Source organism: Elephas maximus, chromosome 9, assembly GCF_024166365.1.
Source record: "Elephas maximus indicus isolate mEleMax1 chromosome 9, mEleMax1 primary haplotype, whole genome shotgun sequence".
NCBI classification, from domain to species: domain Eukaryota; kingdom Metazoa; phylum Chordata; class Mammalia; order Proboscidea; family Elephantidae; genus Elephas; species Elephas maximus.
Window position 1 is genome coordinate 15425035 of NC_064827.1, and position 21971 is coordinate 15447005.

At 41.3% G+C, this 21971-nt stretch overlaps 1 protein-coding gene across 8 annotated transcripts in view; it reads left to right on the plus strand.

The window, feature by feature from the left end:
• CD274 (CD274 molecule) overlaps positions 1-21971 on the plus strand; it is a 40801-nt gene that overhangs the window by 10149 nt on the left and 8681 nt on the right. For 2 of the 8 annotated variants that reach the window (XR_007518748.1, XM_049896714.1), the window contains exons 1-3: positions 10834-11296; positions 13107-13172; positions 14163-14504. Coding sequence is in view for 7 of the 8 variants with exons in the window: in XM_049896714.1 (XP_049752671.1) it covers positions 13121-13172; positions 14163-14504 (394 nt within the window). In the remaining variant the exon portion in view is untranslated. Of the gene's footprint in view, positions 1-10570; positions 10591-10832; positions 11297-13106; positions 13173-14162; positions 14505-21971 lie in introns of those variants that run through there. The other 6 variants (XM_049896717.1, XM_049896715.1, XM_049896719.1 and 3 more) reach the window with 6 other exon arrangements.

Below are 21971 nucleotides of genomic sequence, written 5' to 3' on the forward strand. Positions count from 1 at the left end.
GCCGTAACCACTCACTAATTCCAAACATTCTCATCACACCCAAATCAAACTGTTCCCCTTAGCAGTTACTCTCTATCCCTACTTCCTGCCCCTGGCGACCAGTAAGCTACTTTCTGTACCAGTGTTGTTGTTGTTGTTGTTAAGGCGCTGTCAAGTTGGTTCCGACTCATAGTTACTCTATAAGACAGAGTAGAACTGCCCCATAGGGTTTCCAAGGAGTGGCTGGTGGATTTGAACTGCCAACCTTAGCAGCCGAGCATTTAACCACTATGCCACCAAGGCTCCTGGTGGGTGTGAAAAAGGAGCCCTGGGGGCGAAGTGGAAACCCTGGTGGCTTAGTAGTTAAGTGCTGTGGCTGCTAACCAAAAGGTTGGTAGTTGGAATCTACCAGGTAATCCTTGGAAACTCTATGGGGCAGTTCTACTCCTTTCTGTAGGGTTGCTATGAGCCGGAATCGACTTGACGGCAATGGGTTTGGTTTTCGGTTTAGTGGATGTGAAGTGGCATTTCATTGTGGTTTAGATGTGTATGTTTCTAACGATGTTGCATCTTTTCATGTGATTTTTGGCCATTGTACATCTCCTTTTGAGAAATCTCTGTTCAGTTCCTTTGCTCATTTTTTTAATTGGGTTATTCGAATTTTTACTGTTGACTCGTAAGGGTTCTTTATATATTCTAAATACAAGTCCTTATCAGATATATGATTTGCAAGTATTTTATCACTTTCTGTGAGTTATTTTTTCACTTTCTTAATGGTGTCCCCTGATGCCCAAAAGTTTTTAGTTTTAATGAAGTCCAGTTTATCCATTTTTTCCATGGTTGCTGTGCTCTTGTTGTCGTATCGAAGAAATGATTGCCTAATCCTAGGTCACAAAGATGGATGCCTACATTCTAAGGTTTTCATTTTTTTAGCTCTTAGATTTAGGCCTTTGATCTATTTTGAGTTGATTTTTGTATATGGTATGGGATAGGGGTCCAACTTATTCTTTCCATTGTGGATATCCAGTTGTTCAGGGCCTGCCTAGAGATTTGAAGCAGGGCTGAGCCCTCTTTGGGTTGAGTACATTCTAGAGCTAAGCTTAAGGCAGATGTGGGTTTCATTGGGGAGATACTAAACTAAGACAGTGAAGTCCTAGGAGTTCTCAAGCATTTAATTAGAAATATAAAAGTGATGTGGCCCAGTACCACAAGCCAGTAAAGCATGTCATACCTGTTACCTTTAAATGAAACAATGGACTTAAAGCAAGAATAACATTCTTTTAGTCAAGCCATCGTCTGGGCACTGAAAGACAGCTCTGTTGGGAATTCACTTTTTAAACGGATCGAATGAATACACAATGGCACCAGCAGTGAATAGTAATTTCACTGCACCCTTGTGTAGTGATTAAGAGCATAGACACTGGGACCAGACTGCCTGGATTCAAGTCTCCGCTCTGCCGCTTCCTAGCTGTGTAAGCTTGGGTATCTTACTTAAACTCTGCACCTTAGTATCCTCATCCCTGAAATAGGACAATAATAATTCCTTCCTCATAAGGTTGTTATAAAAATTAAATGAGTTAATATATGTAAATCCCCAAGACACATTGTCTGGCATAAGACAAATGCTATATGTTTTGCCATTACTACTATTTTATCTTTATTATTGTTATTGTGTTTTGTTTCATTTGTTTGATAGTTGAAAAAAGTGATGATGTAGTTTGTTGAGGTTTGTCATTGAAATGGAGTGATCAGAGATGACATGAATTTAAGGGGGCAGGAAAGTCAAGAAAAACTTTTAGGAGTGGGGGGCTATTATATTTCAGAGTGTAACCTGAGTATAACCGAGGCTTCACATGGTTCAGTCGAAGCATGTAAGAGCATTCTAGCAAAACAGAGTGACGGCTGAAGCATTAAAGAATAATGAGGATATTCACTGGAAGCTTCCTTAAGGTGTCCCTGCAAATGTTTTGCACAGCATATTACACAGGACACACCTAAAATCTTTAGATAGTTCTCTTTCTCTGTATCTTTTCCATCTACAGTAGCTGCTTATATCTCTCCTCAATTTCAAACACGAAATCTCTATAACTTCCATCCCGAACCCCGAAACTCTACTAAACTCCTGCAGACCATTCAATTTGCATGACCCAGCCCTCAGTCTGTGACTCTCAGCTTCCCACAGCTACTAAGACAGACAGCCTAATCTCCTACCCGGAATGCCTGGAAGTCTTTCAGAGAACAGCCCTGAATTTTGACGAACGCACGAGCTATCTTTTATATATTTCCCCTTTTTTCCAATTCTCCACAAGCCAGTGCAGTTATTATATATAATTCATAAAATGCTGCCACAGCCCCCTTTTCTCTTCCACATCCCTGAGTAACACAAAATGAGCAAGAATTTCTGGCTTAGGGGGCTTCATTTGGGCTTGTGAAATATCTATAACTCTAGTCTGTAATGCACACATCTCTACTTGGCACAGAATTCTCTGTGAATTTTTTCAGCTTCTTATAGAAATTAACCTGGACAGTTAGCTCAGAACTTGCTTAATAACAAGCCCCAGAAGCAAGACGGAGGCCTTGGACCAGTCCTGGCATTCTGCCGCCAACTTCCTCGCCATTTCTGTAACAGAAATACCACAAGTGGGTGCCTTTAATGAACAGAAATTTATTGCTTCTCACAGTGTAGGAGGCTAGAAATCTAAATTCAGGGCATCAGTTACAGAGAAAGGCTTTCTTTCTTTGTTGGCTTGGGCGGAAGTTCCTTGTCATCAGCCTTCCCTGGTCGAGGAGCTTCTCGGGGCAGGGACCTTGGGTTCAAAGGATGTACTCTGCTTCTGGATCTTCTTTCTTGGTGGGATGAGGCCTCTCTTTCCCTCTCTGCTTGCTTCTCTCTTTTATATCTCAAAAGAGATTGACTCAAGATAAAATCTAATCCTCTCCATTTCCAGAAAGGCTTGGAATTTCTTCTTAAGAAGTTATGAGTCTCTTGAGTCTGGGCTAAATCCAGTTTCTAGTTGTTAATTTAACAGGAGAGTTTTTGTTTTATTTTTAGAGCCACACACGCAGGTATTCCACATGTTGGCCTGCCTTGTTTTTTTCACAGGACTTCTTAGTATCTGAAATTTTCATTTGCTTATTAGATTATAATATTTGATTGTCTTTTAAATTGATTCACTGATGTGAATTAGTACCTAGAACAGTACCTGGAAGGTAGTACAAACTCAATGAAAGTTTTGTTGAATAAATGAATTATGATATCAGCCTATTTTCTGCAGTGTTTCTCTATCTTTGTAGCCATACTTTTAACAATCATCACTTCTTTCTGGTCCACCTTTGCCCTTTCTGCTAGCAGCTGTCCTTCTGGGACTCAGTTAAGATATAATTTGATTCAGGCAAGTCAGGCCCTTTGCCAAACTTTGATATCTCAGTTTGTCACCTCCGAAGTATGACCCAAATAAAACGTGGGGTTCATATGGTCTTGTATTTAGAACATAGTCACTTCAAACACGAACAGACACCTGACTCCAGAAACTTGAAAAACGTAATATAATTTTCACAGTAGGTCTTCCGGAAGGGATAGTGTGATGCTTAAAGTTGTGTGCTGTTTCTTCCATAGCCAGGATTCATGGATCCAGGAATCAAGGGGTGGGAATGAGAGTGGCACCACTCACTGTCACCCCTAGTGACGCACTTGCAAAATTTTTGCTTCCCGTCCCCGAGACCCTATGCTCTGAAGGTCTAGAGGTCTTAGTTCCAAAGGAAGGAATGCTCTCACCTGGAGACACATCACTGATTCCATTGAACTGGTAGTTAAGAATGCTACCTGGCCACTTTGGGCTCCTTATGCCTCTGGATCAACGGGCATAGAAGGAAGTTACCATATTTGCTGGTGTGATTGATCCTGATTACCAAGAAGGAATCAGATTGATATTATGTAATGGAGGTAAAGAAGGATACGTCTGGAATGCAGGAGATCCCTTACGGCATCTCTTAGTACTGCCATGTCCTGTGATTAAAGTCATGTGGAAAACTACAGTAACCCAACTCCAACATGTCTATTAATGCCCCAGACCCTTCAAGAATGAAGGTTTGGGTCACCCCACCCTGCAAAGGTGCTTGCTGAGGGCAAAGGGAATACGGAATGGGTGGTGGAAGAAGACAGTTCTAAATACCACCAAGTGACCAGTTGCAAAAATGAAAACTGTAATTGTTATGAGTATTTCTTCCTTGTGTGTGTGCATCAAATATTTTTGTTTTCTTCGTCTGTAAAATATAAGATGTAAACAGGGCTAGTGCGTTTTCGGTTGTACACATGCTAGTTGTATCATGTCAGGCACAAGTATGACTTTATAATTGCCTTTATTCAGAGATTATGTATGGTTTAAGGAAATATGTACATCTGCCAAGTTGACAAAGGGTAGGCTTTGACAGTTAAGGTTATGTGTCAACTTGGCTGCCCTCAGAACTTTTCATCAGCTTTTCCCTCTCCACTGGATCATTCCTATCAGTGTACCAACATGCTATAATTTCTCATCTTAAAAATGTCTTCACTTAAACCCTACATGTCTCTCTAGGCACTACCCCATTTGTCTCCTCCTCTTAATGGCAAAATTTCTTGTAAAACTTGTCAACACTCACTGTCTCCATTTCTTCTCTGTTTTGGATTGAATTGTGTTCTCCACAAAAGGCATGTTGAAGTCCTAATCCTGTACTTGTGAATGTGATGTTGTTTGGAAATAGGTCTTTGCAGATGAAGTCATATGGGAATAGTATAAGTCCAAATCCTGTATGACTTGCGTCCTTATAAAAGAGAAGAAAAACACAGAGATAGGGAGACTGAGGAAGGGCTCCATGTAATGCTGCAGCTGCAAGCCAAGGAGCACCTGGAGCTACCAGAAGATAGGAGAGAGGCAAAAAACAGATTATCCCTCAAAACCTCAGAAGGAATCAACCCAGCTGATTTCCTGGTTTCGGACTTCCAGCCTCCAGATCTGTGAGACAATGAATGTCTGTTTTCATAAGCCACTCAGTTTGTGCTATTTTGTTATGGCAGCCTAGGAAACTAAGACATCCTCCTACCTTTCTTGACTTCACCCCTTCAGGCTTTCAAACCCATCGCTCCACCAAACCTGATTTTGCCAAAGTCACCTCTGACCTTGGTTATAAGTAAAATCCAGTGGTCAACTCGTCATCATCATCTTACTTGAGCTGTAAGCATCACTGATATAGTTGTTCACACCATCATCCCTGAAAATCTTCTTCAATGGCTTCTAAAACCGCATGTTCACCTGTTTTCCACCTACTCAACTAGCCATGACTAGCCGTTTCTTCTCAGATAAGTTTGATTGTTCGTCCTATCTCTAAGCATTGAGGTACTCAAGGGATCAGTCTTCGGACATATTTTCTTCTCTACCTATTTCTTTGCTCTTACCCAGACTCAAGGCTTTAAATGCTATCTGTCCACTGAGAAAAACCAAACCAGTTGCCACTGAGTCCATTTCAACTCGTGGTGACCCCATGTGTGTCAGAGTAGAACTATGCTCCATAGGATTTTCAATGGCTGATTTTTCGGAAGTAGATCACTAGGCCTTAAAATAAAGGGAGAAATCAATAAAATAGAAAACAGACATACAATAGAGAAAATCGATGAGGCCACAAGTTGGTTCTTTGAAAAGATTAATAAAATACCCTAGAAAAACTGATAGAAAAAAATACCCTGAAATAAATCTCATAATTTAAGATGCGCAAGATTATTGAGAGAAATAAATGAAGGGGTAAAACATGTTCAACAGTTGATGGGGGGAAAGTTTGAAGAATTGCCCAACAACTCCCTGCCCCTGTGGGTTGGGGAGGGAGGACTATCAATTAGAATAGCCTAGATCAGTAGTCCTCAAACCTTAATGTACATAAGAATCACCTACAGAGCTTTTTAAAAATTTCCATTTTCAGAACCCACCCCCAAAGATTCTGATTCAGCAGGCCTGGGGCTCAGGAATCTGCCTCTTAACAAACGTCAAGTGGTTTCGATGCTTGTGGTCAGTAGAATCTCTCCCTTGGTACACAAAGCCCTTGTCCTTTCAGGAATGGGTGAGGAAAGGAAGGAAATACTTTTTATTCTTTTATGAGGTGCCTACAATACCAATTAGATTCTCAGTCTGACATACTGGAAATGACTGTGCTCGGGTCATACAAAAGAAAAGCATAAAACAGTGATTCCTTTCAAAGTAGGGGCTTTGGAGACTTTTAGAATTTGCAACTCACATTGTTCTTGGTTTAAAACAATGCTTTGAATATAAAATAATGCTTCTGAAGGCAATTCTAAAAGAGACATTTCCAATAAACTAAGTAAACTTACAAGATGGCTGTTGCATCAGCTATGACATATGAGTAATTTAGTTCTAGTATATTAAATCAATAAAACATTTCCCAATACCCCTGAAAGAGTAGCTGTCAATTGTAAGCTCTATTTTTAATGGCCTTCATCTATTGAAATTCCATGGAATTAAAGCATTTGCCACAATGTTCCCAAATGCATACAGCATTTATCACAGTCATAGTTATTTATGTCTGGGTTTGTTAATTCACTGGAGCCAGGGCACAGTTGGATCCCTCATCTAAAATAAAAAATAGAACATGGGGGCAAATCTGGGTATTGTCTTTATACATAATGAAATGCAATTTTAGATACTCAAGGGATGGGGCTCATCAATGGTTTCTGTTTTGAATGTTGGTATTATATAAGGAGAGTTTACTGGAAGCTCCTTCACCAGGAAATTACTAGCATCATTTCAGGCCCAGTTATAAGAGCCCAGTTGTAAGACCCTGGAATCTAACCTTTTGAAATGAAGACAAACAAGGATCATCTTTCTTATTTTACGGGCAAAAGTGGGAAGTGGGGTGGGCAGAGGTAGAGTGAAGAAGGATGATATTGATGACACAAATCAGCCAAATTAGATGGAGGAAGGGGAGCAAAACCGGCACTTACAAGAAACTTCTGTCTTAATTTTTTCCTTATACACTAAACCATCGGTTTTCAAGCTTCAGTGTGTGTATGAATCACCTGGGGAGGGTGTGAAATGTGGAATCCCAGGACCACCCACCAGACACTTGGATTCAACTGGTCTGTGGCAGAGTCCTGGAATCTGCATCTTAGCACTGACCTTAAGGCAACCGTGATGCAAGCGACCCTCAGAGACACTCTGAGAAACATAAGAAAAGTCACATCAGCAATAATGAGTTTACAGCCTAAAAGTGAACAGAGCAGATGGGGCATGAGTGGCAAATGGGGGTATCAGAGATAACCAGGGGTCTGGCTCCCCCCTCAGGCTGCCTACTGCTCTCCTCCTAGCTCAGCGCTTCTCCATCCACTTCGCCCAAATCCCAGACACCACGCAGGATCTCGGGGTGAATGCCTTCCTGGCTGCTTTGATTTTCATATATTTTTAGGTGCTAAAATAAAATTTCTTTTGTACTAAAAACATCTTGTTTCTCTACCTCTGGAGGTGTCAAAAACTTCATTAAAGAGCTTGATCAAGTGCATGAGAAAATGAATGACTGAAGGGTGGAAACAGGTGGGAGGGATGAACAAATGACTAATATGTAAATCACTAAGCCACAAGCTGAGTAAGCCTTCCATTCCCATGAACAACTTCAGGGAAAGACAGATTCCATTCATGGCTTTTCCTTTTCATGTAGACCCTGAACATTCCCTTGGTAAAACAAACAAAAAACAAAACACCCTCTCTGCATGATTTTTAAATAATTCATAGATCACAGAGGCCATCTCAGTGAATATTACTTAATCCTGGTTACTCACTAAGTTACTTGCCTACTGTAATTCAACCTGGCAGATGACTCTAGAGCTAATTTTTTTTAGACCTGGGTAGTCATGACCCATTAATACCCCCAAAAAAACCAAACGAAACCCATTGCTTTCAAGTCGATTCCTACTCATACTGATCCTATAGTAGGTCATAAAATGTATGCACCTGGTCTTGACCATCATTTTTAGAAAAGTGAAATCGACTAAATAGAAAATATCAGAGCACGTTACACATAGTAGTTCTAAGTATTATTTCATGAAAATTAAAATAATGTATACATATACATGTATATGAGATCACCACATAAAGTATATATTGCAGGTCACAGCCACCAAAGTTGGGAAAACACTGCTCTTCTCCACTATGTTGCCTTGTTGTTGTTATTGTTAGGTACCATCGAGTCGGTTCCAACTCATAGCAACTGTATGCACAACAGAGTGAAACACTGCCCAGTCCTGCACCATCCTTACAATCATTGTTATGCTTGAGCCCACTGTTGGAGCCACTGTGTCAATCCACCTCGTTAAGGGTCTTCAGCTGTTTCTTCTCATTTTGAGTCATGCCATATCAGCACATGAAGGTCCCAAAAGCTTGACTCTATCCACGTCATAAAGGTCGACTCTACTTTGAGGAGGCAGCTCTTCCCCAGTTGTCTTTTGAGTGCCTTCCAACCTGGGGGGCTCATCTTCCAGCACTCTATCAGACAGTGTTCTGCTGCTACTCATTAGGTTTTCACTGGCTAATTCTTTTCAGAAGTAGACTGCCGGGTCCTTCCTCCTACTTTGTCTTAGTCTGGAAGCTCAGCTGAAGCCTGTCTTCCATGGGTGACCCTGCTGGTATCTGAATACCGGTGGCATACCTTCCAGCATCACAGCAACATGCAAGCCCCCACAGTATGACAAACAGACATGTGGGGGCTCTGTTGCCTTAGAAAAGAGTTTTGAAAGAGGGACCAGTTGAGCTGGATCTCCAAGTTGTTACAGTTGTGTCAAGGCCAAAGAGAATTTCACTTGCTCCACCATAAAACCCTGGTGGCGTAGTAGTTAAGAGCTCAGCTGCTAACCAAAAGGTTGGCAATTTGAATCCACCAGGCATTCCTTGGAAACTCTATGGGGCAGTTCTGCTCTGTCCTGTAGGGTTGCTATGAATGGACTTGACGGCAACAGGTTTGTTTTTGGTACCAGATATTTAAGGCAGTGTTATCCTCAGTATTTCCCAAGTTAAAAAAATAAAAACCTATGATATTCTGGGAACAAGAGAATTCTTAGTTGGGAATTAAGTACCATAACTGAGCCAATTCATTATGCAATATTTTGAACTGCAGTTGAAATGGATAAGCAGAAAGGGCAAACAATGAATAGTTCAATTTATCAATTTAAAATTAGAAAGAGAGAAGAGGAAAGGAAGCACCTGGAGGTCCAACAGTGGGGAATGATTACATGAACTATGCTAGGACCCTTTGTGAATCACATGGTTTCAGGTTACCTCCATCCATTGACTATCCAAAAGGACTTTCTCAACCCTCACCTAGAATAAGGATCCCAAGGATGGCAGGATAGCAGAGATCCAAGCTATTCTTAAAAGGTGTAACTCATGATGGGAAGTTATATTAATGACAAAAAAAAACAAGTTTCATTCTGTTGAGGAACTTTGAGGAAGTCACAGAATCCATTATTTAAAATGTATTTCCTATTATACACGCCTGCTTTCTAGAATAAAAACCAACCCCCCATGGGCCGGTTGTTTTGCTTTCTGTAAGCTGCAATTGTGTCAGAATGTTCAGTCATCTCTAATGGACCACAGCTACCACAGCCTCCACCAGACTGAGTCCAGCACAAGTCAATGCTGTCCAGCTACCATCACCAACTGCTCTGAAAGGAATCACAATGGAGGATCCCAGACAGAGCTGGAGAAGAATATAGGAAAAAATTCTAACTCACAAAAAAAGACCAGACTTACTGGTCTGACAGAGACTGGAGAAACCTCGAGAGTATGGCCCCTGGACACCCTTTTAGCTCAGTACTGAAGTCACTCCTGAGGTTCACCCTTCAGCCAAAGATTAGACAGGCCTATAAAAACAAATTGAGATTAAATGGGCACACCAGCCCAAGGGCAAGGACAGGAAAGAAGGAGGGGACAGGAAAGCTGGGCAAATGGACGTGGGAAACCCAAGGTCAAAAAGGGGAGAGTGTTGACATGTCTCTGGGTTGGCAACTAATGTCACAAAACAAAATGTGCATTAATTGTTTAATGAGAAATTACCTTGCTCTGTAAACCTTCATCTAATGCACAATAAAAAAAAAAAAAAAAAAAAGAACATGTTCAGTCATCTTGGGAAGGCTTTTAGCAGAAAGAGGGTGTTATGAATTTAATTGTGTTCCCCAAAAACATGTGTTGTAAATCCTGCTATACCTGGAGTTATAACCTCATTTGGGAATACGGTTTCTTTGTTATGTTAATGAGACTGTATTAGTATAGGAAAAAAACCAAACCCATTGCCATGGAGTCCATTGTGACTCACAGCGGCCCTGTAGGATGGAGTAGAACTACCCCTAGGGTTTCCAAGCAGTGGGTGAATTCCAGCTACCAAATCTTTGGTTAGCAGCTGAGCTCTTAACCACTGTGCCACCAGGGCTCCATTAGTGTAGAGTGTATTTTAAAGGAATCTCTTTTGAGATATGAAAGAGCAGATTAAGCAAGCAGTAAAGCCGAGCAGAGATGGGGGGGAGGGGGGTAAACGATAGATGCCACACCACATGAAGATGACCAAGGAACCAAGAAACAGAAGGTGAGGGGAGAAACAGACCTTCCCCAGAGCTGACAGAAAGCCTTCCCCTAAAGCCGACGCCCTGAATTCGGACTTCCAGAACCGACTAATTGTGAGAAAATAAATTTCTGTTCTTATAGCCACCCACTTGTGGTATTTGTTACAGCCCCAAATCCACTGCTATGGAATTGATTCCGACTCCTAACGACCCAATAGGACGGAGTAGAACTGCTCCACAGGGTTCCCAAGGCTGTCATCTCTGTCGAAGCGGGCTGCCACATCTTTGTCCCACTGTGTGGTTGGTGGGTCTGAACCGCCCACATTAATTAACAGCCTTACCACAAGGGTTCCTTCTGCGACAGCAGCGCTAGGTAACTAAGGAAAGCAGCGGGCTGATTAACCCTGGCAGCTTCTGGCTGAAATCCCTGATTTACGAGAAAGGACTGGTAGGTTTCACTTTCGGTTGATTTATCTATACATTCATTCCAAGGATGCTAGATCCGCTAGTTCCTAGGAGGAAACTTCCAGCCACGAAGGAAGAAAGTCGGACTTTCCAGCTGGTCTTTTAGGGTCTGGCCGGCCCTGTTGGGCAGAGGTGGGGCTGGACGTGACTCCACCCGGCTCCCCGGGGCCACATTAGTGTGCGGCGGCCCCACAGGTTGCACTCAGGCTCCGTCTGGCACAGCGTCCCCGCGGCCTCCCGCGTCTCCGTCTCTGAGCAGCGCAGGTAGGAGCGGTCTTCCCCTGCGCCTCCCACTGCCCGGGGTCTCGCCCGCTGGCTCGGTCCGAGCTTTAAACATGCAGACACGGTGCATATAGCCCCTTGCTTTGGAAGGGGAAAAAGGGAAGGGAAGCCCGTTCCCAGTTGGGGTTAATAAGAACAAGGAGTACGTTTGTTTTCCTGCTAGGTGGGATTCCGTTTTGCTTAATGTCAGTCTTTTAAGTATATGTTTATGCTTATTCGTGAATATGGTCCTGAGGTAGCCAGGTCTAGAGAGAAGCCAGGACGCCTGGGTCCTAGTCCACCCTGGGCAGCTCACTGGCAGTACAACCCTGCGGAAATTATCAGCTCTGCTTTCCCTTGGCAATGCCATTCCGGATTTCTAGGAGAGGGAGTGCAAGGTCATACACATTTAAAATTTGAGATATTACCAAATTTGCCATTCACAAAGGCTGTTTACCTTCACACCCCCACCATTTGTTCATATCCTCACAAACACCAAATATTAAGAATCTTTATAATTTTGGTCAAGCTCAACAGTGAAAAATGATGTCTCAGGTCTTACATTTATGCTTTTTTACTGGTGAGATTGAGCATCCTTTTCTATTTTTATGAATCATTTCTATTTCTTATTCTCTGAACTGTATGATAGTATCTTGTGCTCATTTTTCTGTTGGGTTGTGTGTGGTTTTCTCATAGTTTTTAAGAGCTATTTATATATTAGAAGTATTGCTCTTTTGCCTTAACGTATGTATAGCATTGATTTATCGATCATTTGTGAGTTTTTCATATCTATACAGAGTTCAGGGAGACACTTAGGGGGAACACTGGACTCTTTTCAAAGTTTATGAATATATGTATAGCACAAGAGAGAGAAAATATGTCAGTGAATGAACAATTGCTTGGAATATAGTAATACAAATCTTCTTTATTTACTCCCCTACTTGAATATGAGTTCCAAGAGGATGGTGACTTTGCTTTCCTGTTCATTGCTGTATCCTCGGCACCTAAAATAGTGCCTGACACATAGGGAGTGCTTGATGGGTGGTTGCTGAATGGAAGGAAACAGTAGAATTTCAAGTAGAATGACAAATTGAATGAAACCTAGGGAGATACCTCTAGAAAGAGTAGCTGCGAGTCACTCACATCTCAGTATGAATTGATTAAATCCAACTGTTTCTCCTTCCAACACTCCCTGGGGGAAGAAGAATCAATTTATTGAGGGAGTAGAATTTATGATTTACAGTAGTGAGAAGGAGAAGAGGGTAGTTTGAAGGATGGGCACTTGGGGGGAATTGGTGAGGCTGGAATAGTGAAGTGGAAGGCTTGAACAGTCAAAGGAGGGCAGGATGGAGGTAGCTGGCTGCTAGGGGAAAATGAACTGAAAGGTGGAAGAGTGGAAGTCAGATTCTCCTCAGGTTGAAATTTTGCATAGAGCAGGATTGGATTTCTTGATAGTTACATTGCAGAAAAAAAAAATGGAATACTTGAAAGAATTTTTGGTGCAATATCTCCTTGGCTTCTTTTGAGTGTACAAGTTTTTTGTTTTTTGTTTGTTTGTTTTAGGGCTCGTAAATAAATTTTTAAATTCTCTTTTTGTCATAGTAATATTTTTTTTTCCACTTGGCTTTGTATAGTTCTGGGATATTAAATGAAGAACTTGAACTTCCAAATTCCCTGCTGCATTTCCAGGTTTACAAATCAGTCATTGGTCACTTAGCAGAAGGCCATTTCAATTAGAGCTGCCAAGTCCCATACTGCCTTGGTGTTGAACTATTGCGTGAACCAGTCTTCTTTTTCTGTTTTTCATAATTAGGTCATTACAGAAAGATGAGGATATTAAATGTCCTTACATTCATGACCTACTCACATTTCCTGAATGGTAAGACACCGTTAGGTTCTATATTTTAAATATTTCAATGATAAGTTAAAAGCTAAAATAATAATCAAAATGGATGTAATATTTTTCTAGAGGAATATTTTCCCTTCTTTATTTCATAAACAAGCCAGTCATGTCACTGTAAAAAGATAGAGGGAATATAGACAAACTGAAAGAAATAAAATTAACCCATTAATCCATTTCCCAGGGATAATCATTGAAAATGTTTGGGAAAATGGCCTGTATGTGTACTGTTTATTTATTTGTTTTAAACAGGGATCATCCTATCTGCATTGCTCTGTCACCTACTCTTTGCAATGAGTATATTCTAAGGGAGAATTTAAGTGTTCAAGGGAAGTGTCAGAGTCACACAATACTCGCTTCATCCCTAAATCTCCATACTCATGTACCTCTGGCTGGAGAACTGATCAAGAGTTTAGGGAAACAAGAGAAGAGGACTATTGGAATATACCGTTCAGACTAGGTAGAAGACAAATTCTGATATGTCTGCATGAAGCAAAGTCTAGCTGGTTATAAATACCCCACCACCATTTAATATTTCTGCAGTAGTGTTTTGGAGCCCTGGTGGTGAAGTGGTTAAGAGCTCAGGCTGCTGACCAAAAGGTCAGCAGCTTGAATCCACCAGCAACTCCTTGGAAACCCTATGGGGCAGTTCTACTCTGTCCTACAGGATTGCTATGAGTTGGAATCAACTCAACAGCACACAACAACAATAACAACAGTAATGTATGTTTATGAATTGTGAGACAGCAACTTGTTTAACTGATTGTATTATTCTAACTCAGGGATGACATATGGAGTCCCAAAACATGCTTCAAGCACACAGGATAAAAAGTATATTTTAGGGAAGTAAATCCTTAAACATAATTATTGCATAACTGACTAGATAAAGTGGTTGTAAGTCCTGCACCCATTTTGTAAATTTTTTAAGGGCTGTTCTAGCTTATGAAGATTGGTTGTCTTTTTTTTCAGCATTTACCATCAGTGTTCCCAAGGACCTACATGTGGTAGAGTACGGCAAGAATGTGACGATGGAATGCACATTCCCTGTAGGAAAGCAATTAAACTTGACTGTGTTAGTTGTCTACTGGGAAAAGGGGGATAAAAAAATTATTCAGTTTGTGGATGGGGAGGAAGACCTGAAGGTGCAGCACAGCAGCTACAGCCAGAGGGCCCAGCTGCTGAAGGACCAGCTTGCCCTGGGAAAGGCCGTGCTTCAGATCACGGATGTGAAATTGCGGGATGCAGGGGTTTACCGCTGCCTGATCAGCTACGGTGGTGCCGACTACAAGCGGATTACTTTGAAAGTCAATGGTAAGAATTATTATAGATAAAGGGAACTGACCTTCATTACAAATGTATTCCATGTGCCGAGAACTTTTCGTTCTTGGAAATGCAACCTTACTTTCTGGCAGAACAGCAGCAGTCTGTTCATTCATTCATTCATACACACATCCAATGAGCATTTCTTGAACACTTCCTATTTCACAGTCACTGGAACAGAGCCCTGGTGGCACAGCACTCAACTGCTTGGCTGCTAACCAGAAGGTCAGTGGTTTGAACCCACCAGCTGCTCCCTGGGAGAAAGATGTGGTAGTCTGCTTCCGTAAAGATTTACAGCCTTGGAAACCCTATGGAGCAGTTCTGCTCTGCCCTATAAAGGGTCGCTATGAGTTAGGATCAACCCACCAGCGGAGGATTTGGTTTGGTTTGGAACAGGTAAGCGTTCAGCTACTCACCGAAAGGTTGGCAGTTCAGGTCCACCCAAAGGTGCTTCAGAAGAAAGGCCTGATAATCTACGTCCAAAAAATCGGCTATTGAAAAACCCTACGGAGCACAAGTCTGTCTGACACACGCGGGGTTGCCATGAGGCGGGAACTGACTCAGTGGCAGCTGGAGCATGGATATCCAGAGCCAAACATGATGGAGCCACGTTCCACAGTATGGTCAGTTTTCCTAAAATAAATCCTAGTTTTAACTTTTTTATTATCATAAACATAATATATGTACTTGCAAATCATTCACATATCATGTTGATTTGTTATTGTGTACTGTCAAGTCGATTCTGACTCAGAGTGACCCTATAGGACTGAGCAGAACTACTTCACACAGTTTCCCAGGCTGTAATCTTTATGGGGAGCCCTGGTGGTGCAGTGGTTAGTAGCTCAGCTGCTAACCAAAAGGTCAGCAGTTCAAATCCACCAGCCACTCCTTGGAATCCCTATGGAGCAGTTCTATTCTGTCCTGTAGAGTCACTAGGAGTCAGAATCGACTCTGCAGGCAGAGGGTTTGGTTTTGGTTTGGTTAATCTTTATGGAAACAGATCTCCAGATGTTTTCTCCCTCAGAGCTGCAGGTGGGTTCAAACCACCGACATTTCGGTTAGTAGCTGAGTATTTAACTACAGTTCCGCCAGGTCTCCTTTCAGATATCATAGAAAGGAATAACTAAAGTGCAAAAGTAGAAGTGCAAAAGTATCCCTCCTCCCTTCACCCCCATCTTCCATGGCACTCAAAAATAGTAACCACTATTTGTGTGTCCTTCCAGAAATTTTTTTTTTATTCAACTGCTTTTATTTTGTTAAGTCTGCCAGCACTTTCCTTCCTTTGAATCTTTCTAAGTCAGAACCAAATAAATATATTAAGAACAAACCTGATTGTGAGGTTCATATTTAAAAAAAAAAAAAACTTAGAAGTCAATCTGCAAAGGCAAAAATAATCCTAAGTATAGGGGAACCCATTCTTCCTCAGAGAGGATGTGAGCTGTGCTCCTGGCATGCACTCATCTTGAAAATCTACACCAATGTTATCTTGGAATGTTGAAGAGGAACTGTAAGCATCGGTTCCTGGGAACTGACCCACAGATATGTCATCAGGTCACTTGGGTTCTAAGGTTTGGGTTACCACTAGCCAAGTAAAGGAAAACACCTTAGCTTACTACCTCGGCTTCCACTGGTAAGAGTCACGGAATTGAGAGCTGAAAGGAGCCCAGGCATGAGCATCTAACCCAACTTCCCACCAAGAACAGAAATCCCCTCTGAAGCATCCCCAAAGGATATTCAGTCATCTTCTGCTCACAGACCCCCTACCTCCGTCATTGGAACCTCCCTTCCAAGGCCTGGTGAAATTACTTTCTGATATTGAGCTGAAATCTACCTTCAGTAGCCCTTGTTTTGAGATTACCTGCCTGTTTCTTTCATTTATATGATGACCTTTTAATAACGGAATAATTGAATCATCTCCTCTTGGTTTTTCCATTCCTAGGCCACCATCAATCTGAAGGTTAGTAAGATAAGTAGAAAAAGCTTGCAGTTATAATAAAGGGATCATTGATAATTGTAAACTGAAAAACAGGATAAAATAGAGATTAAGGGAAGTGCATCCATTTTATGGTACACTACTGTGTCTGTGATTCTGGCTCAAATAATGCTACCATTGTCGACAATATGTCCCTTGTGATGTAGATTTAATTTTCATTATTTTTTATGGTATGCTTCTCCAGAACAGTGATATTTATGAAAGAAATCTTGGAATGGGAGGGGGTTTATATTTTCAATTTTTCCTTCAGCCCATCAGCAAAACCAAACACCTACTGTCTTCCAAAGCATTAAAGAAATTATCAAGCCTTAGCCCTCTGTAGGGATGTCTAACTACTCAGCATTGCTGAATCTGGGAAGGGGTGGAAGAACATAAGCCTGGTAGTCAGGAAGAAGGAGGCATAGAGTGTAAGTTGCTCCTTTCAGAGAAGAGGATCTCCCATCAACCCTCAGGGAGTGTGCAGCTCTCCCTGTACTGGGAAAGGGTGTTCTTCCAGCTCGTTACCAGGTGCCGCTGAGTTGATTCCAACTCGTGGCAACCCCGTATGTGTCAGAGTAGAATTGTGCTCCATAGGGTTTTCAGTGGCTGATTTTTTTGGAAGTAGATCGCTAGGACTTTCTTCCAAGGCACCTCTGAATGAACTCGAACCTCCAACCTTTCAGTCAGCAGCTGAGCATGTTAATCATTTATACCACCCGGAGACTCCGCCAGGTTATTGTTGTTATTAGGTGCCGTCAAGTCAATTCTGACTCATGGTGACCCTATAGGACAGAGCAGAACTGCCTACCCCATAGGGTTTCCAAGGCTGTAATCTTTACAGGAGCACGTTACCAGTCTTTTTTCCCACAGAGCAGCTGAGAGGTTCAAATTGCTGACCTTTCAGTTTGCAGCTGAGCACTTAACTCTTGCAACACCAGGGTTCTTACTAGGTTGTCCCTTGTGGATCTGCAGTTTGCTATGATGTGACGCAGTAGAAAGTCTTCTGGCACTGTGACTATTTTAAGAAGGGGCCCCTGGGGGGCAAAGCAGATAGATGACCACCCAGATTCGAAGATCTGATTTGTTTGACCTTTCCATTTTTGTAGTATAGAAGATTAAATTGGCATTCTATCCCTGATCCCTCTCGTTGTCATTCACGTATGGTGGTCTGGACCTCCTGCAGGGGAAGCTTTCCAAGGTCCCTGGGGACACTGTTTCAGCGCAGTCAAAGCTGGGTGGCTGGCTGGCCAACGACCAGATTTACCACTCAAGGAACTAGAGCTCCTGAGTCACCTTCATATGCAAATGATTTCACAGTAACTCGGGCTTCTCTTCCCATCACTGCAAATGTGTGATAACACAACTGCCCCCACAGGAGCTTGCTCATCATGGAATTTTAAAGGTGAAGCATTTCAAAACTGAAAGGGCTTAGTTTTGGATTAACTCAACTGTGATCATCACTTGGGGTGTTACCGAACCTTCTTGACTGTTAATTTAAATACCAGACTCTCAGGTATTTTAATTGAGAATGTTGTTTTTCCTTGATCACTGAGCCTACTAGCAGGAAAAATGGAACACTCATTTATACTTTCAGGACCCTAAATGGGATTAGGGATTGGAAAGAACTAAGTGTTACATAGTTATCCTGATGAAACTAATTTGTGAGTATGGACCAAAGATTAAGCGCTGTCATTCCGAAACCCTCATCTCTCCTTCAAATTTGCCAGCCCTGTTTAAGTTTATACCGTTTATTACCATCTAATATACCACCTAACGTATCATATAACCACGTTTACCTATTTTGTTTGTTATCTGTCTCTTCCAACTAACTCCACAAGGACAAGGATTTCAGCTGGTGTTGTTCATTGCTGTCTCTCCAGGGCCTGGCATATAGTAATGTAGTAGTAATATTTCTTGAATGAATGAAATACTTCCCCAAATAAGATTAGCCTAAAATTTTTGACACTTGAGCAGGTTTGGATATGATGTTATAATATCTGTAAGAAAATTCATCCCCGAGACTATCCATAAGGAGATGTCAACACCTTCTAAAGAGTACCACAGAACACTTAAGAGGTAGTAGTAAGAAGAGGGAGAGGAGGAGCTGTAGTACTCATTGTAGTAGCAGCAGTTACTGTTAGTAATTAGCACTCATTTTTTTTATGTAGCCCTTATGTTTCAGGCCCTGTCCTAAACACTTTGCCTAAATTAATTCATTTAATTCTCAAAATGACCCTATGAGGCAGATACTTTACCATGTCCAAGATGCTTGTTTTTCACATTTTACTATCTCTGAAACCTGAGTATGTCTTCAATAGATGGCATTTCAGATTAATGAAATGTGGTGTTATTCTTCCCATTTTATAAATGAGGAAACTAAGGCCCAGAGAAGGTAAGTAATTTGCCCAGTTTACCCAGCTAGTAAGTGACAAAGCCAGGCTCTAAACCCAAGCAGTATGACTGTGAAGTCTGCACCCGTAATAACCATGTTCTACTGCCTGCATTTGTACCTCTGGAGTGTACCAAGATTTGTATTGACTTCAAAACGCCAACAACCTTTTCTCACCCTTGATTTACCAGCCTTAGCATGTTTTTATTACCACACCATCAGTAAAGCCCTTTAAACTATGGTGTGTATGCATATATGTATGTATGCATAATGTATGCGTATATTTACATGTATTTTATTGTTGTTATGTACCGTCAAATCAATTTCTGACTCAGAGAGACCCTATGTAACAGAATAGAACCGCCCCATAGGGTTTTCTTGGCTGGAGTCTTCGGGGGAGTAGATCACCAAGTCTTTCTCCCATAAAGTGGCTGGATGGGTTTGAACAGCCAGCCTTTCAGTTAGCAGCCACGCACTTAACTTTTGCACCACCAGGGCTCCTTTATATGTGTATGTAAGTTATAAAGCATATGCTTTCACTAATATATAGGTTGTGTCATATGAAATTGCTATTTTTGAAGGTCAAAAGAAGTTGAGTATCACCAATTTCATATGGTTCAACCTAATACATTGTATACTCTAAAAATACGCAAGAATAATAGAAATTTTAAAAGGGTGAGAGAAAATGTTTAATAAACGACACTTTCAATGTCTTCCTAATTGTGATGCTTCACTTTGTTGTCATTGTCATTGTTGTTGTTGTTAGGTGCCATCGAGTTGCTTCCAATTCATAGCGACCCTATGCACAATAGAACGAAACACTACCCGGTCCTGCTCCATCCTCACAATTGTTGTTATGCTTGAGCTCATCGTTGCAGCCCCTGTGGCAATCCACCTCTTTGAGGGTCTTCCTCTTTTCCGCTGACCCTGTACTTTGCCAAGAATGATGTCCTTCTCCAGGGACTGATCCCTCCTGACAACATGTCCAAAGTATGTTAGACGCAATCTCGCAGTCCTTGCTTCTATGGAGCATTCTGGTTGTACCTCTTCTAAGACAGATTTATTCGTTCTTTTGGCAGTCCATGGTATATTCAATATTCTTCACCAACACCACAATTCAAAGGCGTCAATTCTTCTTAGGTCTTCCTTATTCATTGCCCAACTTTCACATGCATATGATGCAATTGAAAATACCATGGCTTGGGTCAGGCGCACCTTAGTCTTCAAGGTGACATCTTTTCTCTTCAACACTTTAAAGAGGTCCTTTGCAGCAGATTTACCCAATGCAATACATCTTTTGATTTCTTGACTGCTGCTTCCATGGCTATTGATTGTGGATCCAAGTAAAATGAAATCCTTGACAACTTCAATCTTTTCTCCATTTATCATGATGTTGCCCATTGGTCCAGCTGTGAAGATTTTTGTTTTCTTTAATGTTTTTTTTTTTTTAATGTTGAGATGCAATCCATACTGAAGGCTGTGGTCTCTGATCTTCGTTAGTAAGTGCTTCAAGTCCTTTCTTTCCACTTTCAGCAAGCAATGTTGTGTCATCTGCATAACGCAGGTTGTTAATGAGTCTTCCTCCAATCCTGATGCCCCATTCTTCTTCATGTAGTCCAGCTTCTCGTATTATTTGCTCAGCATACAGATTGAATAGGTATGGTGAAAGAATACAACCCTGACGTACACCTTTCCTGACTTTAAACCACTCAGTATCCCCTTGTTCTGTCCAAACAACTGCCTCTTGATCTATGTAAAGGTTCCTCAAGAGCACAATTAAGTGTTCTGGAATTCCCGTTCTGATGCTTCACTATCATTAGCTAATATTTCAGGACATCATATATTTTAGGGTGAAATTCATCATTGAGGAAGGTGATGGTCTTGATCATTTTGAAGATTTTTAGCCAATACCTTGTCAGGTCCAGTTAGATCCTTACTGTTTTCAACCTCATAAACTGGCTAATGAAAAGGGTCACTTCTGCCATTTCCTTTTGGTTTGTGCTTGAATTATTAGTATTATCTTCAACCATCAGTTTCTTTGTAGGGAACTTTTTAATTAGTTGTTCATTCTGTAAGAAGGTCAACTTACCTAAAATTAACTTAAAAAAAAAATTTTTTTAAGGGAATCTAAAATCCATAAACCCAAAGCAATCACCATCCTCCCTCTCGTGTTCTAAAATTCACCCTTCCAGCTAAGACCTTCATGAGGCCCACAGAGTAAGGCCTGGTGTCAATTAGCAAAACTTGTTAAAGCTTAAATCCTTTCTTAATTGTCGAGATAAAAATACATGTAAATATAAGTTCCAATATTTTTTGCCTGCTTCTCAATGCACGTACCCTGCTTTGGAGAGTAATGTAGTAATTCGTATGGTATAAAAACACCCATTCATTGGCTTCTTAGAGGTGTACCATATATGTACATGTTCCTACCTATGAAACAGCATTCTCCTTTATTCTTCTATTAAAAATTGTAACAGTAAAAAAAAGCAAGCATTTTACCCTTTACAAGGGATTTAGGCTTAAAATTTTAATTACCAGGAAATCGAGCTATGTGAACTAGACCCTGTGTTATTTTAGCTGTTAGATGCCATCGAGTCGATTCCAACTCATAGTGACCCTAGAGGGCAGAGTAGAACTGCCCCATAGAGTTTCCAAGGAACACCTGGTGGATTTGAACTGCCAATGTTTTCGTTAGCGGCCATAGCACTTAACCACTACACCACCAGGGTTTCCAAGCGACCCTATAGGACAGAGTAGAACTGCCCCATAGAGTTTCCAAGGATCGACTGATGGATTCAAACTCCCCCATGTTTTTGGTTAGCAGCCGTAGCTCGCCGTAGCTCTTAACCACTGCACCACCAGGGCTCCTAGTCCAATATTATTTCATGAAGTGTAACCAATCAATTAGTTTTTTAAAGGGTTCTTAACATAACAGATGCAAGATTGAGGACTCCATTACCCATAAGAATCATTATTTTTATGTTTTGAAATCATAATTATATTGATTTTCAGTGCTTCTTCTGGTGATTTCATTGGCTTGAGACCAACAAGACACCACATCATTATTTCAGTTTTTGTTTCATCTTGGCTGCTTTGT